The 20,661-nt window shown below is 39.2% G+C and overlaps 1 protein-coding gene across 1 annotated transcript; it reads left to right on the plus strand.

Annotated features, from left to right (window-relative positions):
* The first annotated feature begins 8,015 nt into the window (after positions 1-8,015).
* Positions 8,016-18,723, plus strand: LOC121505670 (alpha-2,8-sialyltransferase 8E-like). Its single transcript, XM_041781165.1, has 6 exons — positions 8,016-8,086; positions 14,033-14,107; positions 14,304-14,445; positions 15,905-16,017; positions 16,113-16,205; positions 18,261-18,723. Exons 1-6 carry the CDS (start codon positions 8,016-8,018, stop codon positions 18,721-18,723), a joined length of 957 nt encoding a protein of 318 aa, XP_041637099.1.
* Positions 18,724-20,661: the final 1,938 nt, after the last annotated feature.

A 20,661-nucleotide genomic window follows, 5' to 3' on the forward strand; every position in this document is an offset into this window, starting at 1 on the left:
ACCCAGAGAGAACCCACAGGGAGAAGCAATCTCCACACAGAAAAGTTCTGACTGGGAAGCAAACCAGGGACCTTCTTGCTGTGAGGCAACAGGGCTAACCCATGCGCTGCCGTGCAGCCCCTCAGCAGTAACCTCCTGTGGCTTATCTTCCTCCTGAAGGGTATCAATGATTTTCCTCTGGACAATATTAAAGAATAAATATGACCCTCACATTCACCAAACATCTATCAGAAACAAAAAAGAAACTGAACAACTGCTATCTCCTCTATCATGATGATATCCACAGAGATAGCATAGCATATACAAAAGATATATGTGCACAAATGAAATAGCTAAAAGGGTGTACTTGTTATATGTGCATGTGCAATATGTACGTAACATTCAAAACATAATACTAAACAAAGACCATGGATGAGATGAACCATAAATATTTACAACATATCAGTAATTTTCTCTAAAAACTTTGACAAGCATTGATATTTGATGTTTTAAAATAATGTAAATGAGCTGTAGAAAGGTCCAGCTGCACAATATCCCGGTAAGCGAAAAGCCATTCCCTCACCGACAGTGCATGTGGTGGTTTCCAACGACAGGCTATCATTCTTTTAGCGGCTGTAAAGCCAGCAACAGATGCTTATTATTTACAGTTAGTTTTTACAGATGGGGTGTCATAAAATGAAAGCAAACACTGTGAGTGAGGGATGGCTTTTCCAATTATATTCAACATGATACTCAAGACATTGTTCCAAAATCTATTAACCTCTGGACACTGCCAAACCATATGATAGAAAGTAGCAAAAGCATTGTCTGGACAAAAATCACAATATGGATTATCTCTGAGTTTCATTTGTTGTCATCTTCGAGGAGTTAAGTAAGACCTGAGAATAAATTTGTAGTGCATCATTTGATGATCAAGATTCCTAGAAGACAAGGATACATTTGACCGTATAGTGTGCCAATCTAGATCCGAGGAGATGTTCATATCCGTCTTCCCGAGTCTGTTAAGTAATTTGTATGAATTTGTATTTGTATGAAAGTTTATTTGTAAATTTATATAATTCAGAGACAATACCATTGTTTTTACCTTTGGTGTAAAAAATAACATGAAGAGGATAATTTTCTAACTCACTGTCCCAAGGAACACCTTGAGCACGCATTGCTGCATGTTACTGTAAATAAAAGTATAAAGTGCCCAGCAGGTTATAAGACCTATCCAAGTCATGAAATTCACGAAGACCCTTTCTCCCTATGATGTCTTTAAAAACACAGACTCCTTTATCCCTCCATTTTGGAAAAACAATTGGCTTCTTCTCGATTAAATGAGAATAACTGTGAAAAATAGGAGATTGAGCAAAAAATTTATTTCGAATTTTGGCAATTTTCTGGACTTTATGCCATATAGTAAAAAGATATGAAATTATTGGCCCAAAATCCCAATTTACTGTTCTATGGGGTATATTGGAGTATATCAAATTAGACAGGCTATGTGGATATATTAAATGTTCTTCAATGGGGCGCCATGACACCAGAGTCTCTGAGTTTAACCAAATAAAACGTGGACCCAAAACAAAACACCATGAATACCGTTCAAAATTAGGCAAATTAACGCCTCTTGATGATTTATATCTTTACAGGGTAGATGCTTTGATTCTGGGTTTCTTTTTGTTCCATAAAAAGGTGCTAATAACAGAATGCAGCTTCTTCCAGTAACCACCCAGTAGAGCTAGAGGAATCATGGAACTGATGAAATTGATGCGAGACAATATGTTTATCTTGATGACTGAAAGTCTAAACTGAAAAGAAGTAGGGAGCATACCCCATCTTTTCAGGTCGCCATCAATATCATTTAAAACTTTATTATAGTTATCAGTAGTTAGTGAGTTAAGGGAGGGATGGATGGACACTCCTAAATATTTAAATTTGCCAACAACTGGAGTATTAAAGAGAAGTGTCTAATCACCCAGTCCACCCAGTAGCATTAAAGCTGATTTTGTCCAGTTTATCTTATAACCTGAGATACTGCAAAAGACCTCAAAAATTTTAAAGAGATGTGGAAGGGGTTTTAGAGGGACATTTTGTAAAAATCAAAATATCATCCGCACACAAAGAAATATAATGTGGTGTATTGTGAATGATGATTGGTTCAAAAACCTCCGATTGTCGTATTGCCTGAGCAACAGGTTCCAGAGACAGAGAAAATAAGAGTGGAGATAAAGGGCAGCCCTGATGAGAGGATCTTGAGACTGGAAACCTAGATGAGCAAGTGTTGCCCGTTATAACAACTGCAGAAGGGTTAGCATACAGTAACTTAATCATAGAAATAAAGATATCACTGAAGCCCATGTGTTGGAGTACAGACCATAAATAACACCATTGCAATCGGTCAAAGGCCTTCTCGGCGTGTAATGAAAGAATGGCACTTTGATCTTCTGAACCCGAGGCTGAATCTATGATATGGAGTAAGCGACAGACATTATCAGATGCTAGTCTGTATTTAATAACAGATAGAACAGTTGAAAAATGCTATTTATCTTTATGGAATCAGATGTTTTGTCCCCCTCCTTTGTCCTAACTGCTGATATATTCGCTAGATTATCATTTTTCCTCACCTTATGAACAAGCAAATGACTAGGTTGAGCACTGTTCATATAGTAATTCTGCCTAATGTGGTGGATAAAAAAATTCTGCCTCCCTTCTTAACAGGCTATTAAGTTCATCAAGTAATTTCCATCGCTTACAGATGTTTTCATAAGAAATATTTTTTAACATGTCTTGCTCAAGTGCTACAATTTCTGATTCCAGAGATTTAACATGATGTTTTCTAGATTTGTTAAGATTTGATGCAAACGATGTAGCTTTATTTCTGATGCAACCTTTAACCCCATTCCATAACACACAAGGATCATCAACTGATGGACTATTTATTGTGATGAATTCATTAAAGTCAGCCTCAAGCTCTCATCTAAAAGTGTCATTCTGAAGAAGAGATATATCAAAACGCCAGCGGACAGCCCTAGATTGACTAACTCATAATGAAAAAGTGTATAAAACAGCCCTATGATCAGACAATGAGATGGAGTCATTTCAGTTCTGCGGATGTCACTGAAAAGAGTTTTGGATGCAAAAATATAGTCAATTCTTGAAAATGTTTTATGTCGAGCAGAGAAAAAAGAAAATTAGGTAGAAGCATTCATTGTACGTCGAATATCATTCACACCATGATCAACAGACCATTTCTGTAGTGCAAGCCAGTGGTTGATCTCTGCTTTCCGTTACTCCTGTTCTATCGATGTCATGGAGCCAAACAGCATTGAAGTCAGCCCCTATCAAAAGCTGATACTCTGGAAGTTCTATTAATATAGAGGCCAGTGAATCATAACAATGCTGGTCAAACCAATTTGGAGCATAAACACAGATCAGAGCAATTTTAATACCCTTATAAGCTGTTTCAAAAGTGATTCGACCATCATCAGGTCCCCTGTGCCCGAATTAGTATAATTTAGGTTACGTTTTGCAGCTGTAAAAAGCCCTTTGCTCTTTTTGATATAACAGGAGGAGGCAATTACATGATAGTAATTATTCTTGAATCTGTGAACATCGGCGTCAAGAAAGTGCGACTCCTGTATGAAAGTGAAGTAGATATTTTTTCTATAAAGGAGGTTCAGAGTACTCGTACCCTTTCGGGGTAAATTAAGGCCCTGTGAATTCCATGACAGAATATTAATATTGTTCAAATTTGTTAAATATGAGTTTGACATACAGATACACAAATACAAAAAGTCCAGCTTGGTAGGATTGTGAGAACAAGTGATACCTGGACCCGCCCCCCCCCACCCCCAAAAGCAGAGGCACTTAATAATCAGCGGGCACTGGCGTTGTACCTTGCCGGTGCTTGGATAAATGTCCAAGCCGATGGCACCTCATCAGCTCCGGCGGAGTTGGTCCGAGGGCAGGGAACCATTCAGCAATCTTCTCCGTCAGGTAAGCATGAGCATTTGTGCCTTTGGCGCCCTCTTTAAGGTTAAATATGAGCAGGTTATCCCTCGTGCCCTGTCCTCCATTCAATGAGTTTGGTTTCGTGGGTTTGTAGGTTCTTCAGACATAAAGCTGTTGACTTTTCCACATTGGCGACACGCTCCTGAAGATTAAGTGTTTCAGTGCAAATATTTCTTATCTCCTCAGTGTGCTGGGACAGAGTAGCGTGCATACTGTCGATTCATTTCTCCAGTCTGTTGAAACGAGCTTCGGATTTCTCATCAGCTTCCTTAAAATATGTTGCCATTGTTCCCTCCATTACTTTCGCCAGAGCTGTGTTTTCCTCACCGAGCTCTTTGTGAAGTTGAGCCATAATGTCTTGTTTGGCAGCAGTAGCTTGTCTTGTTTTTCCCATTTACTTTAGGCTGTAGTTTAAAAAGTTCACGTTCATACAAACAAAGTAGAAAAAACTGACTGCACAGCCGTTGATTTTCTCAAAAGTTTGTGGGGGGTGGACGCCGAGGATTACTATGCTGCCGCCATGACACCAGAAGCCCGGAAGTTAAGGTATCTTAAAGTTAGCTGTCGTATTTGGTTGAAATCTCCATTATTAGGGTTGTGCAAGTAGCACCATCATAGAACCACCTGTTGATACGATTCATTCAAACCTGCTTGACATGATTCAGCTGGTCACTATGACATCTTTGCAATATGTTCCATATGATCCATCACATCATGTGACTTTTATAACTATCACAATTCAACAGATAAAGTGTCTATGGGTATCATCCTGGCACTTCCTGCACACCTCGGTGTAAGGTAGTGTCAAGTCACTTGTGTTTTATTAACAGTGCGTTCTCTGGCCTGAATTAACTGGATATTTTAGGTAAGAAAAAGAGCCAACCTGCATGCTTGTTAAAGTAATTAATCTTTTTGGAAACAAGTTTAAAATGGAACCTTTGAAGTATTGTCAGAAGGTGCCGCCTCGGTTTACATTTACGACTGATACAATTATTTACTAGATGATGTTATGGGAAAGCTGCACCTGTCAGGATTACATGATATCACAAGAACTGATGTTATCTTTTCTGAAGGATGCAATCGAGTCTTTCTGTACCAGAATTTCACTTTCTAGATATTTACATTAAATACTGATGAAGAAATACACCAACAGTATTTGTATTTTTAATTTTTTTTCAAAGCACATAGATGGGGGGAAGAAGTATGAAGTCACTTTTTTCACCCTTCACTCTTTTGTGCTTGGGGAGCATTCTGATGACTGTGGTCTGGTACGTGTTCGACAACAAGTGAGTGTTTTTCTACCTTCCCTTTCCTTTTATATCTTATTTATGTTTGTATCTAATAAGGCAGCAGGCGTGTTAAGGCTCTAAAATAGAAGAGATTAAAGCAGAAATTAATGTGGAGAAAGACCACTTCTTTAATATAAAAGAGAGCATCTGTTCATATGGTAAGTAACTTCTCTTTTTTCCATTCACAATCAATGCCATAAATTAAGAAGATATCTGGTTATTTCCCACAGCAAAAGCGTTGTTGTAGGGATCTTATATTATATCTGCATAAAATGGCAAGTCAGGGGTTAAACAGCCATACTCCTTACACAGCTGCATGAAGCCATTGTTATCAGCTACACGATATGGCTTAAGTCTTTATCATTAAAGCACAGAAGTGCCGCATGTGCCCTTTTGATCCCGGGTAAAGTTGAGGGCAAGTTTGACATTGTCACTCAGTGCTGGATGATGTGAGCCAGTGCTTGGAAAAGCATTTAGCTTCTTTTTTTCTTTTTTCTTTTGCATCACTATCACACTTAAATGTTTCAGATCATCAAACTATTTTCACATTAGACAAACATAACCTGAGTAAATACAAAATACAATCTATCAAGGATCATTTCGTCTATTACCGACCCACCAACCCACCATCAACCAACCAAACAACCAACTTTCCTACCTACCTTCCCACCAACAAACCGACCTACCATTTTCCTACCTATCCACTTACACTATATTGCCAAAAGTATTCATTCACCTGCCTTGACTCACATATGAACTTAAGTGATGTCCCATTCTTCATCCATAGGGTTTAATATGAGATCGGTCCACCGACTTTCCACAAGGTTTAGGAGTGTGTTCGTGGGAATTTTTAACCATTCTTCCAGAAGCGCATTTGTGAGGTCACACACTGATGTTGGATGAGAAGGCCTGGCTCTCAGTCTCCACTCAAATTCATCCCAGAGGTGTTCTATCAGGTTAAGGTCTAGACTCTGTGCAGGCCAGTCAAGTTCATCCACACCAAACTCTCTCATCCATGTCTTTATGGACCTTGCTTTGTGCACTGGTGCACAGTCATGTTGGAACAGGAAGGGGCCATCCCCAAACTGTCCCCGCAAAGTTGGGAGCAATTGTCTCCACTTTGTTATAATACCACTGACAGCTGACTGTGGAATAATTAGGAGTGAGGAAGTTTCATGACTGGACTTGTTGCACAGGTGGCATCCAATCACAGTACCACGCTGGAATTCAGTGAGCTCTTGAGAGCGACCCATTCTTTCCCAAATGTTTGTAGAAACAGTCTGTATGGCTAGGTGCTTGATTTTATACACCTGTGGCCATGGAAGTGATTGGAACACCTGATTTCAATTATTTGGATGGGTGAGTGAATACAACCTATGTGCTAAAAATCCTACTTACCTTCCAACCCACCTACCTATTGACAACCCAGCAGCCAACAAACCTGATACCCACTTTGTGCATACCAACCTACCTACCTACCTTCTACCAACTATCTACCTACCTTCCTACCCACCGATTTACTTACAGTCCTACTTACCTACCCACCTACCTACATACCCAAACCTCGGACCAACAAACCTGACAACCCACTTTCTACCTACCTACCTACCTACCTACTGACCTACAGTACCTTCCTTCTGCCTTCACACTAATCAACTCTACCAGTCCACCAACTAAGCAACCAACAGACCTACCTGCCTTTCCCCACCAGCCTTTCTACCGGTGACCTAAGCTATATACACCTACCTATTTACAGTACCGTCCTACCAACCTACTTACTGCACCGACCAACCAGCCTAGACACCAACCAACAGCATACCAACAAACCTACCTGCTCACCATCTACCTACCTAAGTACTTTTCTTTCTACTATCTAATAAACCATGCCCCAGTCAGCAAACCTGACTTCCTTCTTCCTATATACCCACAAACCAATCAACCTACCAACCTACACACTAACCAGCCTGCCCACCCACCTACCTACATACAAACAAACCAACCAAGTCACCTATCCACCTACCTACCACCAACCAACCTAACTCCTGGCCTATCTTCCTTCCAACATCCACCGACCAAAGGTGTGGGACTTCTTTGTTTTGGCTATCTTTGAAACCTCTGTGAGAAGTTTTCATCCACAAAGTAATTATTTATAGTTGTATATGCTGGGTGTTGTGATAGCAACCTGCCCACCCACGTACCTACTCACCTACCTACTTACCTATCTACGTACAAACAAACCAACTAACCAACCTATCTACCTATCAACATCCACGACTTCTTTGTGTTGGCTATCTTTGAAATCTCTGTGAGAAATTTTCATCCACAGAGTAATTATTTATAGTTGTATATGCTGGGTGTCGTGAAAGCATGTCTACAGAGGAGGTCATGAAATTTGAACACCCTATACCTAAAACACATATAAACATTCTGCATGAGGGCATCATGGAAAAATTATTCCAATTTTGAAATGAAAGTAGGCAGAGCTTATATCAACTGACTCTGCAGTGTTGATGGGATCAACACTGTCAAAAAACTCCAACACTGAAGACCACTTAACTCAGTTAAACTTAGACTTAAAATTAAACCTAGGGAATTAAATCAAGATTAACACTCCAGTTTTTACTGTGTATTTATAGCTGTATATGTTGGGTGTTGTGAACACCGCTGATTAAACATCTCTTTAAACATCCCATTAATGCATCTGTCCTGTCTCCCTTACTCATCAGCAATATGACCCCACCTTTACCGGTTCCTCAGAAGAAAAGTGCACCTAAGACCTTTAACCTCTGCAAAGAATGCAAGTGAGTACAAACACAATCAGCTGCTTCTCCTGGAGTGACCGTTTTGTTGATGACTATCAGCTTCACTGAATTCACAACTATTTACAAGACTATGGAAAATATCTAAAGTAATGTATCTGTCACAGTTTTATAGATAATTTTATTGCTTATAATAGTTGATAGGCGAATTTCATTAAACGCAACATGTTGAGTCAGACTGTTTTATCAGATTGCCTTCACATTCTCTAGGCGGGGTCTTTGCTCTTTTACGAGCAGAGACCCTTTGACCAATTATTAGATGGAAACGCACATGGGTATTTAGTTGTGTTGTTGATCAGTAGGGGTTCACATCTTGACATTTAAGAACAAGGTATTTAATTATTACTTTTATTATGTAAAAATATGAATGGCCCTGCGCTCTAAGGAGTCTACTGCAACAATTATTATCACAATTAGGGCCCGAGCACCTAGTGGTGTGAGGACCTAATTGTAATTGCTAAAATTATTTTACTTATTATTTGCCATCATTGCATGGACTTTTGAAGCCCTTAACATTTCTGAATTCATGGGAAACATCAGGTCTCGTGAAAATTTCGATATTTTTTGGGTTTCCTGTGCGATTATTTAGAATTGAAAAAATAGCGCCCCCTAACAGTTTTCAAAGCCCCCTCCTTTGACTTTGTTGTGGATTCGTGAAATTTTGTGTGCTTGTACAGCTTGGGGAGATCTACAACAAAGCCTCTTGGGCCTACACTCTATTTCCAACAGGAAATACACCATATTGAATAAATATGCAAAAAAAGGGGCTGTTTTTTGCCTGTTTCAGGGGTCATATCTGAAAAAACTTCTCCAAGGGATTTCATCCGATTGACTTCTTTTTCAGCACAGAGGTAGACGAGACATGGATGATGAAAAGCTATTCAGGACTTTCTCATTAGTCAAAAGGTGTGGCCGTGGCAAGCCCTCAAATTAGCATATTTCTTTGGTAAACAGGAAGTAGTATATAACTCAGCTGTGCATTGTCCAATTGGACTCATATTGCTCAGGTATATTGATGGTCATGGCCTGTACCCATTCATATGGTCAGATTTTTTACATATCAAAGCACCACCTAGTGGTGACAGGAAATGTCAAGGTTAATGGTGCAAGCTACAGTTGAAAAACCATCCAAGATATCCACTTCAAATTTATGTCAGGAAGGCCTAAAGAAGTGGATTTAGCTTTGTGCAGAATAAAAAAGACTTTTCGTCAAAGGGTGTGGACTTGGCGGGGTGAAAAAGTGTAAAGTCACCATTTTGTCTCTCCAACAATATTTAAACAGTCGAAACTCTAGTCTACATGGTCATATCTGAGACAAATTTCATGTGCTTGATAACAGTCCAGGCCAGAACACATCCTTTTCTTGAAATTTTGAAAAATTGTACAGCGCCACCTTCTGGCAACAGAAAGTCACTACTCCTGAATTTCACGTTGGGGTACCTACATGGTTGGACAAATCATTCTAAAATTCACTCAGGCAGTTACCAAGAAGTTGGCCTTACACATATATAATGGTCAAGCATCTACGTCAAAAGGCGTGGCTATGGCGATTTTTGTTCACCATGAAAAAGGAAGTAGATTTTTTAAATGTTATAAGATATGTAAAGCAATGAAAGTTGACAAAAAAAAATCTCATTGGCATTCTGAGATGATTGATATTTATTCTCTAGTTGGGCATGGACTGTTGGCTCAATGGCGCCCCCTACAACATTTCAAAAATTCAGCCCCCCCCCGTACATTAAACCTAGGATTTTGAAACATGTGTGGGCAGATGTGTCATGTCAGGACCCAAGAAACTTCCTCTTGGACCCATATCTTAAGTCAAACAGGAAGTTGGCCATTTTGAATTTTTTGGTAAAACGAGGCATATTTTAGGAGTCATATTTGAACAAACTCATCCTAGGGCGTTCAGCCAAAGTAGTTGATCTTTGGTGTAGAGCAAGAAGAGATGTCTTAGGTCAAAAGTTATTCGGGGCTTTCTCATTAGTCGAAAGGCGAGGCCATGACGGTCCCTTAAATTGAAATGCTTCATCATGTGATAAAAGTGGCTGTTGCTCACAAAAACAACAACAAAAAAACAAAACAAAACAAAACAAAAAATTCCATTCATTACAAGATCGGCGAAATCCTGCTGAAATTTTCCCAGGCACATCTCTCAAGGTTGGTATTACTCAAATTTGAAGGTCAAGAGTCAATTTTTCATACGCCATGTAACAGGAAGTAGAATTATCTAGTGCTTTCAAAACTTGGAAAGCCATGAAACTTGGCAGAAAAATACCCAGTAGCAAAACCAGATGATTGATAGGATGATTGTTGGTGAGCGTGGCTTTTTGGCTCAGTGGTGCCCCTACAATATTTTGAAAATTCAGCCCCTGCAGCAGGTTTAACTGAGGATTTTGAATTTCTTGAGCTTATACATCATTTTAAGTTCTACCGAAAAGCCTCTTGGACCCATGCCGTAAAACAAACAGGAAGTCTGCCATTTTGATTTCTGTTGTCAAAAAGCAGCACATTGCAGACATCACAACTTTCAAAATTCCTCTTGGGGAATTCATCCAAACACCTTCATGTTCAGTATTGTAAGAAGACATGCCAAAGTTGAAAATTTAATTGGAAATTTTTCATTAATAAAAGGGGCATGGCCATGGTGATCTTTTTCTTCACCATGAACAGGGAATAGAATTATCCTGGGCTCAGAAAACTTGCAAAGCCATGAAACTTGGCAGAAAAGACAAAATTGTGAAATGAGATGATTGCTAGGATGATTGTTGGTGGGCGTGGCTTTTTGGCTCAGTGGCGCCCCCTAAAATATTTGAAAAATTCAGCCCCTGCAGCAAGTTTAACCAAATATTTTGAAACTTCTTGAGCTTATAAAATCATTGTAAGATCTACAAAAAAAGCCTCTTGGACCCATGCCATAAAACAAACAGGAAGTCCACCATTTTGATTTTTTAGGTAAAAAATCAGCACATTGCAGACAACACAATTTTCTGAATTCCTCTTCAGGAATTCATCCAACCTTCATGATAAGGATGTTGTAAGAAGACATGTCATTTTTGAAAATCTAATTGGAAATTTTTCATTACTCAAGGGGCCTGGCCATGGTGAATTTTTCTTCACCATGAACAGGAAGTAGAATTATCTTGGGCTTGGAAAACTTGTAGAGTTGTGAAACCTGGCACAAAAAATTTACAGTGGGACGCTCAGATGACTGCCCTTTGTGTTTTGGGTAGGCATGGAATATTGGCTCATTGGCGCCCCCTACAATATTTAAAAAAAATCAGCCCCTGCAGTGCGTATTACCTAGGCGTTTGAAAATGCTTAAGCATATCTGTCATCTCAGAAGCTTTAAAAAAGCCTCTTAGACCCAAATTGTAAAACAAAAGCAAGTCTATTTTTGTCATTTTCCATGATGAAATGTTCAAAACTCTGTCCTCTCTGAATGGAACCAAAATTAAGGCTATGCTGCCATCTTTACTTGATACACAGTATTGCAACACAATTAAGGACAGGGTCCAAACAGCTAACAACACATTACAAAGTTTATATCTGTCTATTTTTCCATGAATATAAGGTAAATTGACAAACTGAGATGAGATATAAAAGCACTGAAGAACATAATGAAATCAAACTTGTACACATCTGTATCTCTGTATTTTATGCATCTGTGTCTGTTTATTTTACACATCTGTTGCCATGGCAAAACATTAAAAGTTATTAAAAAGAAAGAAGATGGGGGTAACTAAAATAATGGAAAAAAATCTTTAAACATGAATGATTTAGAGAGAGGAACAGTCTGGATGTAAAACAATTAGGTTTATAATAAAGTATTTGTACTCATGAGCTTTTAGACTGTGATCAAAAGTTCCATGTATGCAGAGACACTTCTGCATCCCATGTTTCAATCTTGACATCATGTCAATCCTATCCTACAGGCTTGTTCAAATACAGGTCAAAACATTCAGTGAACCACTAGATGGTAGCAAAGACCACGTTTTTGTAAACATGCCTGATGCTGTGAAAATGGAGGCACAGAGACTGGGATAAGGTCAAAATGATGGGAAGACATTGAAGTATCACTTACAAGTGGATGTATTTGACTGGGACAAACTTTAATTTAAAAAAAAATATTGTTCCTGTTGGTGAATGGGATTTTTGCTTGGTCTGTCTGCTGTTTACTCCAAGAGTTTTGATTCTAGAGTAACAAGAAGGATACTGTTGGAATCTGAGGAATCTCAGCTTTCATTTTTAGGTCATTTGTGTCGCAGGTATGAAATGTAACGTAATGAGGGTGCTTGGTTTGCAGTAAAGTACTGTTTGTACCTGTCTATTTATCCATGAATGTAAGATAAATTACAAACTGAGAGGAGATATCAAAGTATTGAAGAAAATCATGAAACAAACTAGTACACATCTGTATTTCTGTATTTTCTCCTCTATCTTCCACACTGCTGATTGCAACAATCTGAAAACAGTTAATGCTTTCAGCCACTCAGTCATTTTTCTCCTGTGGAGTGAGCGTGAACGAGAGGGAGAAAGAGTGAGACTGCAAGCATGCAAAAGAGAGAGAGAGAAAGAGAGAGAGAGAGAGAGAGAGAGAGAGCAACTGAGTCAAGTAGAGTGGAGAGAGGAGCTGTGAAGCTGACTATCCAGTGATTTGTTCATTTTATGGAGTTGCATTCCAAATTTTCAGGGCTCATACGTCCTGCTCATTTGGTTTTACTGCCAAAGTAATGGCAAGCTCTGGAAATTAATGAGGGGGATCCCCCTCTGTTTCTGTGAAACTTTGAGTGTTGCAAAACCCACATACCCCATGGACGCAGCGCGCCTTGTTGCTGGCGCCCAACGGTTGCTACACATCCGCGGTCACAACACATCCTGACTTGAAACAGGTTGCGAGGGCTCGTTATTGCTGCTTGCAGCTTTTATATTATTTTTTTGCTGGCTGATCTGGTGGCAGGTGGTGTAAATCCCCAATTCCCAAAAATGTTTGGGCGCTGTCTGAAATATAAATAAAACACAATGCAATGATTTATATGTGGTGCCAGCTTACTTCACCAGAGCTTAACAGTGACTGCCCACTTTTTCCATAGCTGTTAACTGCAAAAGTAGCAGTAAAGACTGAGGTGGGTCAATTAGAGACATCATTGTGGGGTTGTAGGTAATGTAGTGTTGTTGACCAAGATTGCAGATAAACCCTGTCTTTATTAAAGTTAAGTTGATAATATAATAGTTTGGGTCTTCTACGGTACATACATCGGGGTTTCCCTGTTTAAATGGTGGTTTGTTAAAAAGACAACGTTAAATTCACTGGTAGTGGCTCACTGCAGAAGTTTGGCATGTAAAGGAGGGATGAGCCAATCATAAATGTCACTGACACTGTAGGATTATTCATAATGTGATGTTGCTTTAGATGGCAAATGAAGTGTACTTATTCTAAAATGAAATGGCAAACATACAATGGACAGTTTTGTCTCACTGGTATCAGCTAGGCCACTTACCATATGTAGGTTATATGTAGACTGAAACCTTTATTGGTAAACCTGTTACTTAATTTGAAGCATCTTAATCATCTGAGGTTAGGGCCTTTGTCTTTCTTATTCTCCTGTGCTCCTCCTTTCCTTGTGACTGTCTTGATCACTTGGCAGCAATGCTGCCATTGTAAGATGAGAAACAGCAGGTAGACAGTTTCCATGTGCGTCACAGGGGATGCAGCCAGGATACCATGGCACCTTGCTGAGCATAGTAAACAAACAGGTTGCATAAAATGTTGCTGGCTTTCAGGGAGGTCTATTCACTCATTCTTGCTGTTCCCATGAATTGGAACCTTAGGCGGTCTGGGAATGTCCTGTTTCTTCCCATATAGTCCAAGCCTGTTACTCACCTGGTTGTGTATCTGTATCTGTTTGTGTGTATTTTTTGTCACAGGAAAGTCATTGGAAAAGTAATGCAGAATTACTCTCAAAACTGGCACAAGCAGGAAGATAATTACCAAAAATTCAGGTAAAAAAAAAAGAATTTGAATTTTTTTTAAACTAAAGCAAACAAAACAAATAAAATGGCATATACTTATCACTGATATACTTCCCAACACAGCTTTAAACCTTTCACATTTCGATTTTCTTGCTTAAAACTAAAATGAAGAAAGATTGAGAGAATTTTGTGTGCCTTCTTTAACAAAGATCTTGTGGTTCCTCAGATCTCAGCTGAGGGCCAAGTGTAATGGTTTTGACAAGGCCATCATTACCCAGGAAAACTCGCCAGTGGGATCCAAGCTTGTTTATGACTGGCAAAAGAAGACCATCAAGGTTGATCCTAAGCTTTTCAGCACCTTTATAAAGGTATTTTGTTTGTTTGTATCATGGAGGTATTAACATAACATCTGATATATCATAGGTGAAATTAGACCGGGCCTAGCTAAATGGAAGACCACTTACCCCATCCAGACCCAGTTGCTGTCCTGTCCAGATAAGGAATCGATATGAGCAATCTGCACATGCTGCATTAGGCTTCAGCAATTCAACTGATGCAGCATTACATATCTTACTGCACTTTCCACTTTTTTCCAACAGAATATTTGTCTAACCTTCCTATTCACCTACCATCCATCCAACCAACCCTCAAACCAAGCGACCAAAAAACCAACTAACATACCTACCTTCCTAACAACACACCAACCTCCACCTACCACCCAACCAACCTTCCATCCAACCAACAAAAAAACCCAACCTCCTTACCTACCCACTAACCAGCCAACCAACCAATGGACTGACAGACCAACTTATCTAGCTTTCTTCCTACCCACATACCAACCAAATAATCAACCAACCAAACAACCCACCCACCAACTGACCCACCTACCAACCAAGCTACCTACCTACCTACCTACCTACCTAAAAATCCAACCAACCTACCTACATATCTACCTACCTAATTCCCTTCCTATTTTACTTTTCTCTGACAAGATGCCCTGAGTGAAGACACTGGGTGTGATTATACCAAGCAGCAACCTCCGTGGTTGAAAAAGTAAGACCAGTGTGGATGTGTTAAAAGGAAAACTTCCTCAAGTTTCCACTTGAGAGCTCTGCAAAGTCAAAAACTCACCCAATCTTAAAATGTTGATTTCTGAAGCAGAAATAAACATATAGATCAAGTCATGTATTAAAAGTATTTTGTTTTGGTTTGGGGAAATAATATAACTTGCACATTGTAAGGGTTATAGCTGATATGACTGCAAGCCAGCATGTCGCAACCGTGTCAGGACGCTTGAGACTCCATCTCAGCTCCAGCTCTTTGACTTTCTCTTAGCTGACTTAATAGCAGTGATCAAAGAGGGAACAGTGATTAGAAAACATATGACACAGAGAATAGCATCATCTGTATAATGTAAAGGAATTTAAGCATGTTTTCTTGGGGGTAAGGGTTTTATCCGTGGGGTTTACAATGTTATTTAGGAAAACTATTAATGGGATGTTTTTGTAGCTGTCTGTCATTAAAAGTTGTAAAGAAGCAATAAAAATAGATCTTGTGATGAAATGACTGTTGGATAGTGGTGTTGTGAAGGTAAATAAGTGACAAACAGATGTACGCTGGGGATGAGCATTGGTGTAATGGTGTTTAATGGGTTTAAAAGGTGGGAGTGTTGTGAATGAAGGCAAAGAACACTTTTGGGTGTTCTCTCCATGCTCCATGCCATTAAAGGAAGAGACTTGGTTCCTCACCGTGTTTTTAATAGAACTTTTCAGAAATTAAGAATAAATGTTATATTTTCTATGACATCTTCCATTGTTGTTATTCCAGGAGCATCCTTTCTCAAACAGAACATGGGAAACATGTGCTGTTGTTGGGAATGGAGGCATCCTGGCTGACAGTGGCTGTGGACGGATGATTGATTCAGCTCAGTTTGTATTCAGGTGAGAGAGGGGTCCATGGTAGAGGACTTAAAGAATAATGATATTTTTAACCAACAGAATTAAAGCCAAAAGTTTTTTTTTCTTTCATTTTACAGGTGCAACCTTCCTCCTTTGAAAAATGGTTATGAGAGACATGTGGGCACTAAGACGGACCTTGTGACGGCAAACCCAAGCATCCTGAGAGAGAAGTGAGCAAAATAATGCATTTTTACTTCACTATTAAAGTCCATGGGAGAGAAATGCACAAGTTTTTAAGTAGGTAAGAGTCAGGCTGAGAGGCTGTGACTGAATGGGAGATACAGGTGTAGATTTAAACTGTTTTTTTCTCCCACAGGAAATAGTGTGCCCCAACCTGGGGCCTACACGGTGTTGTGGTCTGAGTCAGTAGATTGTTTTATAGAACTGATGGTTCCCTGGAAGGCTGTGGAGAATATGTGTGAAAATAAGAAGTTTAGATATGAAGATTTAAGGGGAAGAAGCTGCACAGCTAGGTTGACAGGTTAGGGATTGTCTGGAAGGAGTGGGATGTAGAGGGTTTATGTAAAATCAGCTTCCTCATTAACGGGAGAACTTGTAGAGAGGGGACAGAGTTTGTGATTGTCATACAGTGTTACTCTGCTGTACAAGAGAAATGTTAGGAATGTTCCGATAACATTTTTTCCTTTCTGATATGATTCATGATTCTTATACCAAGATGTTTGGAAATTTTAAAACTTCTGAAAAAAAAGATCATAATTCTGAAGGCATGGCAGCTTTAATTTTGGCGTGATGGTGCACCATGATCAACTACATGTAGCGGAAACCCTGGATCCGATACCAGTGGGAACTTTCTGGAGTGACTGTGCAGACTAAAAAATGTTTTTAGACCTAAATTTGACTCAGAACATGGCGCAACAAATAAAATCATAATGTGCAGCATCATTGTGATCCTAAGGTTGTTTTTCTGCTGATGATTGAGATTTTGCACTAAATATTAAAATAACAGTAATACAGGGGCTGCCTCACAGGCTCTCTCTCTCTCTCTCTTCTCTCCATTATGCTCTATTCAGGCAGCATGACGTGATTACCAAACAGCCAGCTATTGGCTGCCTGACCCTCATAATGGGAAAACAATATGGCAGTTAGCATTCGAGTTAGCATTTGAGCTAGCGGTAATAAATAATATAATACAAAGACATTCAATATCAGGTTTACTGGTGTGGATTTAATCTTTAAAGTTTCCATAAGTCAAACGAGTTCCAGGCTCACTGACAATGCTGCTGCACGGGATTCAAAGTTATCAACAGCTAGCTTCAAAAAGAAAAACAAGTAAGAGGCAACGATTTATGATTCAAAAGTTATTTAACATTTAATAAACTGTGTCACTTCTTGTCATGTTAGACAGCACCAGTCTGGAAGGCATTTTAACGATCACATTCAGAGAAAAACTGTCACGCAGCCTCCATTCTTAGCTGCTGCAGTGGGTCCTTTGGTTCTTCTTGCCTGCTCTAAACACCGTAGTCCGTGCATGCAGTGCTTTCCAGCAGCAAAGAGGAATTGATTTCTGTTCTATAGTGCTAACATTTAGCATGGCTAAATTAAGCAAAATGTAAAGCTAAACCAGACGTATCAGATCGGTGTATAAACTTGTGTACTCACCGATACCAATACCTGCATTTTAAGCAGTATCTGACGTATTTATGATACTGGTATTAGAATTGGGACAACCCTAAGAAATGTTCCTCTTTGTCGCGCCAGGGTCGTTTATTTCTGTCCCAGAGTTACCGGTACCGTGATAAAGCCTGCATGGTTATGTAGACTGTCAGACCATGGGATAATTATGAAAAGTCATTATTTATTAATCTGTAAGTTGTTCTTAAATTTCTTAACCTCTCAAACACCCCCTGAAATTGGGTATTAAGACCCTTTACTCAGGAATAAGTTGAAGCACCTTAGGCAGCAATTATATTCTCTGTACTGTAGAGGCTGACTCTTTGAAGCCGATCATGGGTTAGGCATCATAGGTGTTCATCTGTATTCTAGTGAACCACAACTATTTTGCATTTGAATCAGTCTTGTCTTGACACTGTTATTGTCTCAAAAATGATTAACTTTTCTACGAATTAGTTGAGGAGGCCAAAAGAAAGGGCATATTTGGGTTTTGGGATTTCGTCCCTGAGCATTTATACTCTCATTATTGCAAGAGTATCTTGTGTTTATTTCAGAATTGAATTGTTCTTTGATATTTCTTGTTTTTTTTCAAGATATGCATCTCTGATGGATCGTCGTCGTCCATTTGTGGAGAGATTGCGCACTTACAGCAACTCCTTACTCCTCCTTCCTGCTTTCTCCTTTGGCTACGACGCTCCTGTATGTCTTCGAGTTGCTTACACAGTTGAGGACTTTGGATGCCCCATCAGACCTGTCTATTTTAATCCTGAGTACATCATCAATTTGCATGCTTTCTGGCACACACAAGGCCTGCAACCGAAGAGGATGAGCACCGGTTTGATGATGGTCAGCTTTGCACTTGAGGTCTGTGAAAATGTTCATGTTTACGGGTTCTGGCCCTTCATTAATCATCCCTATGGATTCTACGACCTGACACACCACTACTATGATGACGTAAAAGCCAAAAAAGGAGTACACACCATGCCAGTTGAATTTGAACTCTTAATGAAGCTGCACAATCAGGGGGTTCTGAAACTTCACCTGGGAGACTGCTGACCCTGAAAAAAAGCAGAAGCACTGACTGAACAGAAGCAAAGTTACTTCTTAGTGTCATCAGTGTGTCTCCTTCTCAACATAATGTTCCATAGACTTTGTTTTGAAGATCTCAGCGACTTCAAGCGTGGTACTGTGATAGGATGCCATGTTTGCTATAGGATGGTTGAAGAAATTACATCCTTGTTGGACATTCCACAGTCAACTGCAAGAGCTATTATTAGAAAGTGGAAGTGTTTAGGAACAACAGCAACTCAGCCAAAGTGGAAGATGACGTAAAATCCTAGGCTGGGTTTGTTGGATCCTGGGAAAACGTAACTTGCGTGACTACACTGTGCCAACTGTGAAGTTTGGTGGAGGAGGGATAATGGTATGGGGCGGTTTATCTGGGTTTGGGCTAGGCCTGTTATCTCCAGTGAAGGCCAGTCAAAGACATTTTGGCCAATGCTTCCAACTTTGTGGGAACAGCTTGGGGAAAACCCTTTCCTGTCCGACATGACTGTGCCCTAGTGCAGTGTTTCCCAGCCATTTTTCCTTGGAGCCCCCTTCCCCACATGTACCTAAGAAAAGTGGAGCCTCCCCAGGACCCAAGAAAAAGAAAAAAAAGACACACTGACACCAAAAATCAACATAGATTTCAAATGTTTCACCAAAAAAACCCTAAACCAAGGCCTTTGCACATTTTCTTATCAAATGACCTTTGTATAACCTACTTAACTGAAATGATCACGTATAACTTAATAATTTTTGTCCAGATTAAAAACGTTTGTAAACCTTTCTCTGTATTTTCCAACATAATGTAAAAGTTTAAGATGTTCAAATGATAGATATGGATCTCTACATTCAAAATTTAAAAAATGTAAGTATTATTTTTTCTTAGTATATTACAGGGACAATTGACAAATATTTTTGTTCAAATTATGCTCACTTTGCTGTTTTAATTTCTGGTTAAAGGGGAGTAAAGACTGAAGGAATACACTGAGTGTCTTTGAATTAAATTTACTCAAGTAGAGGTAAGATAACTGGTCTGTAAATCTACTCCTGTAAACTTAAAAACTAATTCATTTACAGCGTATTTAAAGGAGTAAGACATAATTATCCTTGATATTGGAGGGGTGGGTTAAAATGTGAAATATTATCTTTCAAAACAAACAAAATAGATATCTTTAAAAACAGTCATAGAATATGAGTCTTCAGACAGGTTAATAGCACATCTTTAAATATAAACTGCATCGTAACTGTGAATTTCAAGGTCATTCAGGATGTGCTACAGACTGTCTGGTGGCAGCAGAGGTCAAATAGCTGTCACATAAGTAACCACCATTTTATAAACTGTAGTTTTTATTACTTTACTTAGTAACATATGATGTGTAATACAACAAAAGTACAGTAATTCCCTCAAAAGTTACCAGATTGAAATCTGTAATTTTGACAACACTCCATGACCCCCCCAAAATAAAGGTGCCAGGGACCGGGGACCCCCAATGTACCTGAAGGTGTTTGAACCAAGCCATGCACATTCTAGAATAGTCATGTGCAATGCCGCTCAACAGGGGGGAGCTTTCTGGGACCCGTTCAAACTTGGGGCTCATGTTTAAGTTAAGCTGGGATATCCATACATTTAACCTGAGTAATAGCCACTCTTATCAAAGCCACAAATATCCCAAATATCTTTACTCATTCATTTGTGCCTTAGTGTATAGACTTTATAAAAATGTAAACCCACTTTCTTAAAAACAGAATTAAAGTGGGTTAAAAATTGCCAAAATTAGTGGAAAAAGTGGTGAAATACAATTTTAAAAGTAACAGCAATGGGTAAGAAGTTGCAAAAAATAAGTAAAGAATGACAATAATGAGATAAAGCGGCAAATTTGTTGAAATGGGATTCAGAAGTGGAATGAAGTGTTTTGAACTGGCAAAAATTGGTTAACTGAGGCAGAA

This window comes from Cheilinus undulatus, linkage group 23, assembly GCF_018320785.1.
Source record: "Cheilinus undulatus linkage group 23, ASM1832078v1, whole genome shotgun sequence".
NCBI classification, from domain to species: Eukaryota; Metazoa; Chordata; class Actinopteri; order Labriformes; family Labridae; genus Cheilinus; species Cheilinus undulatus.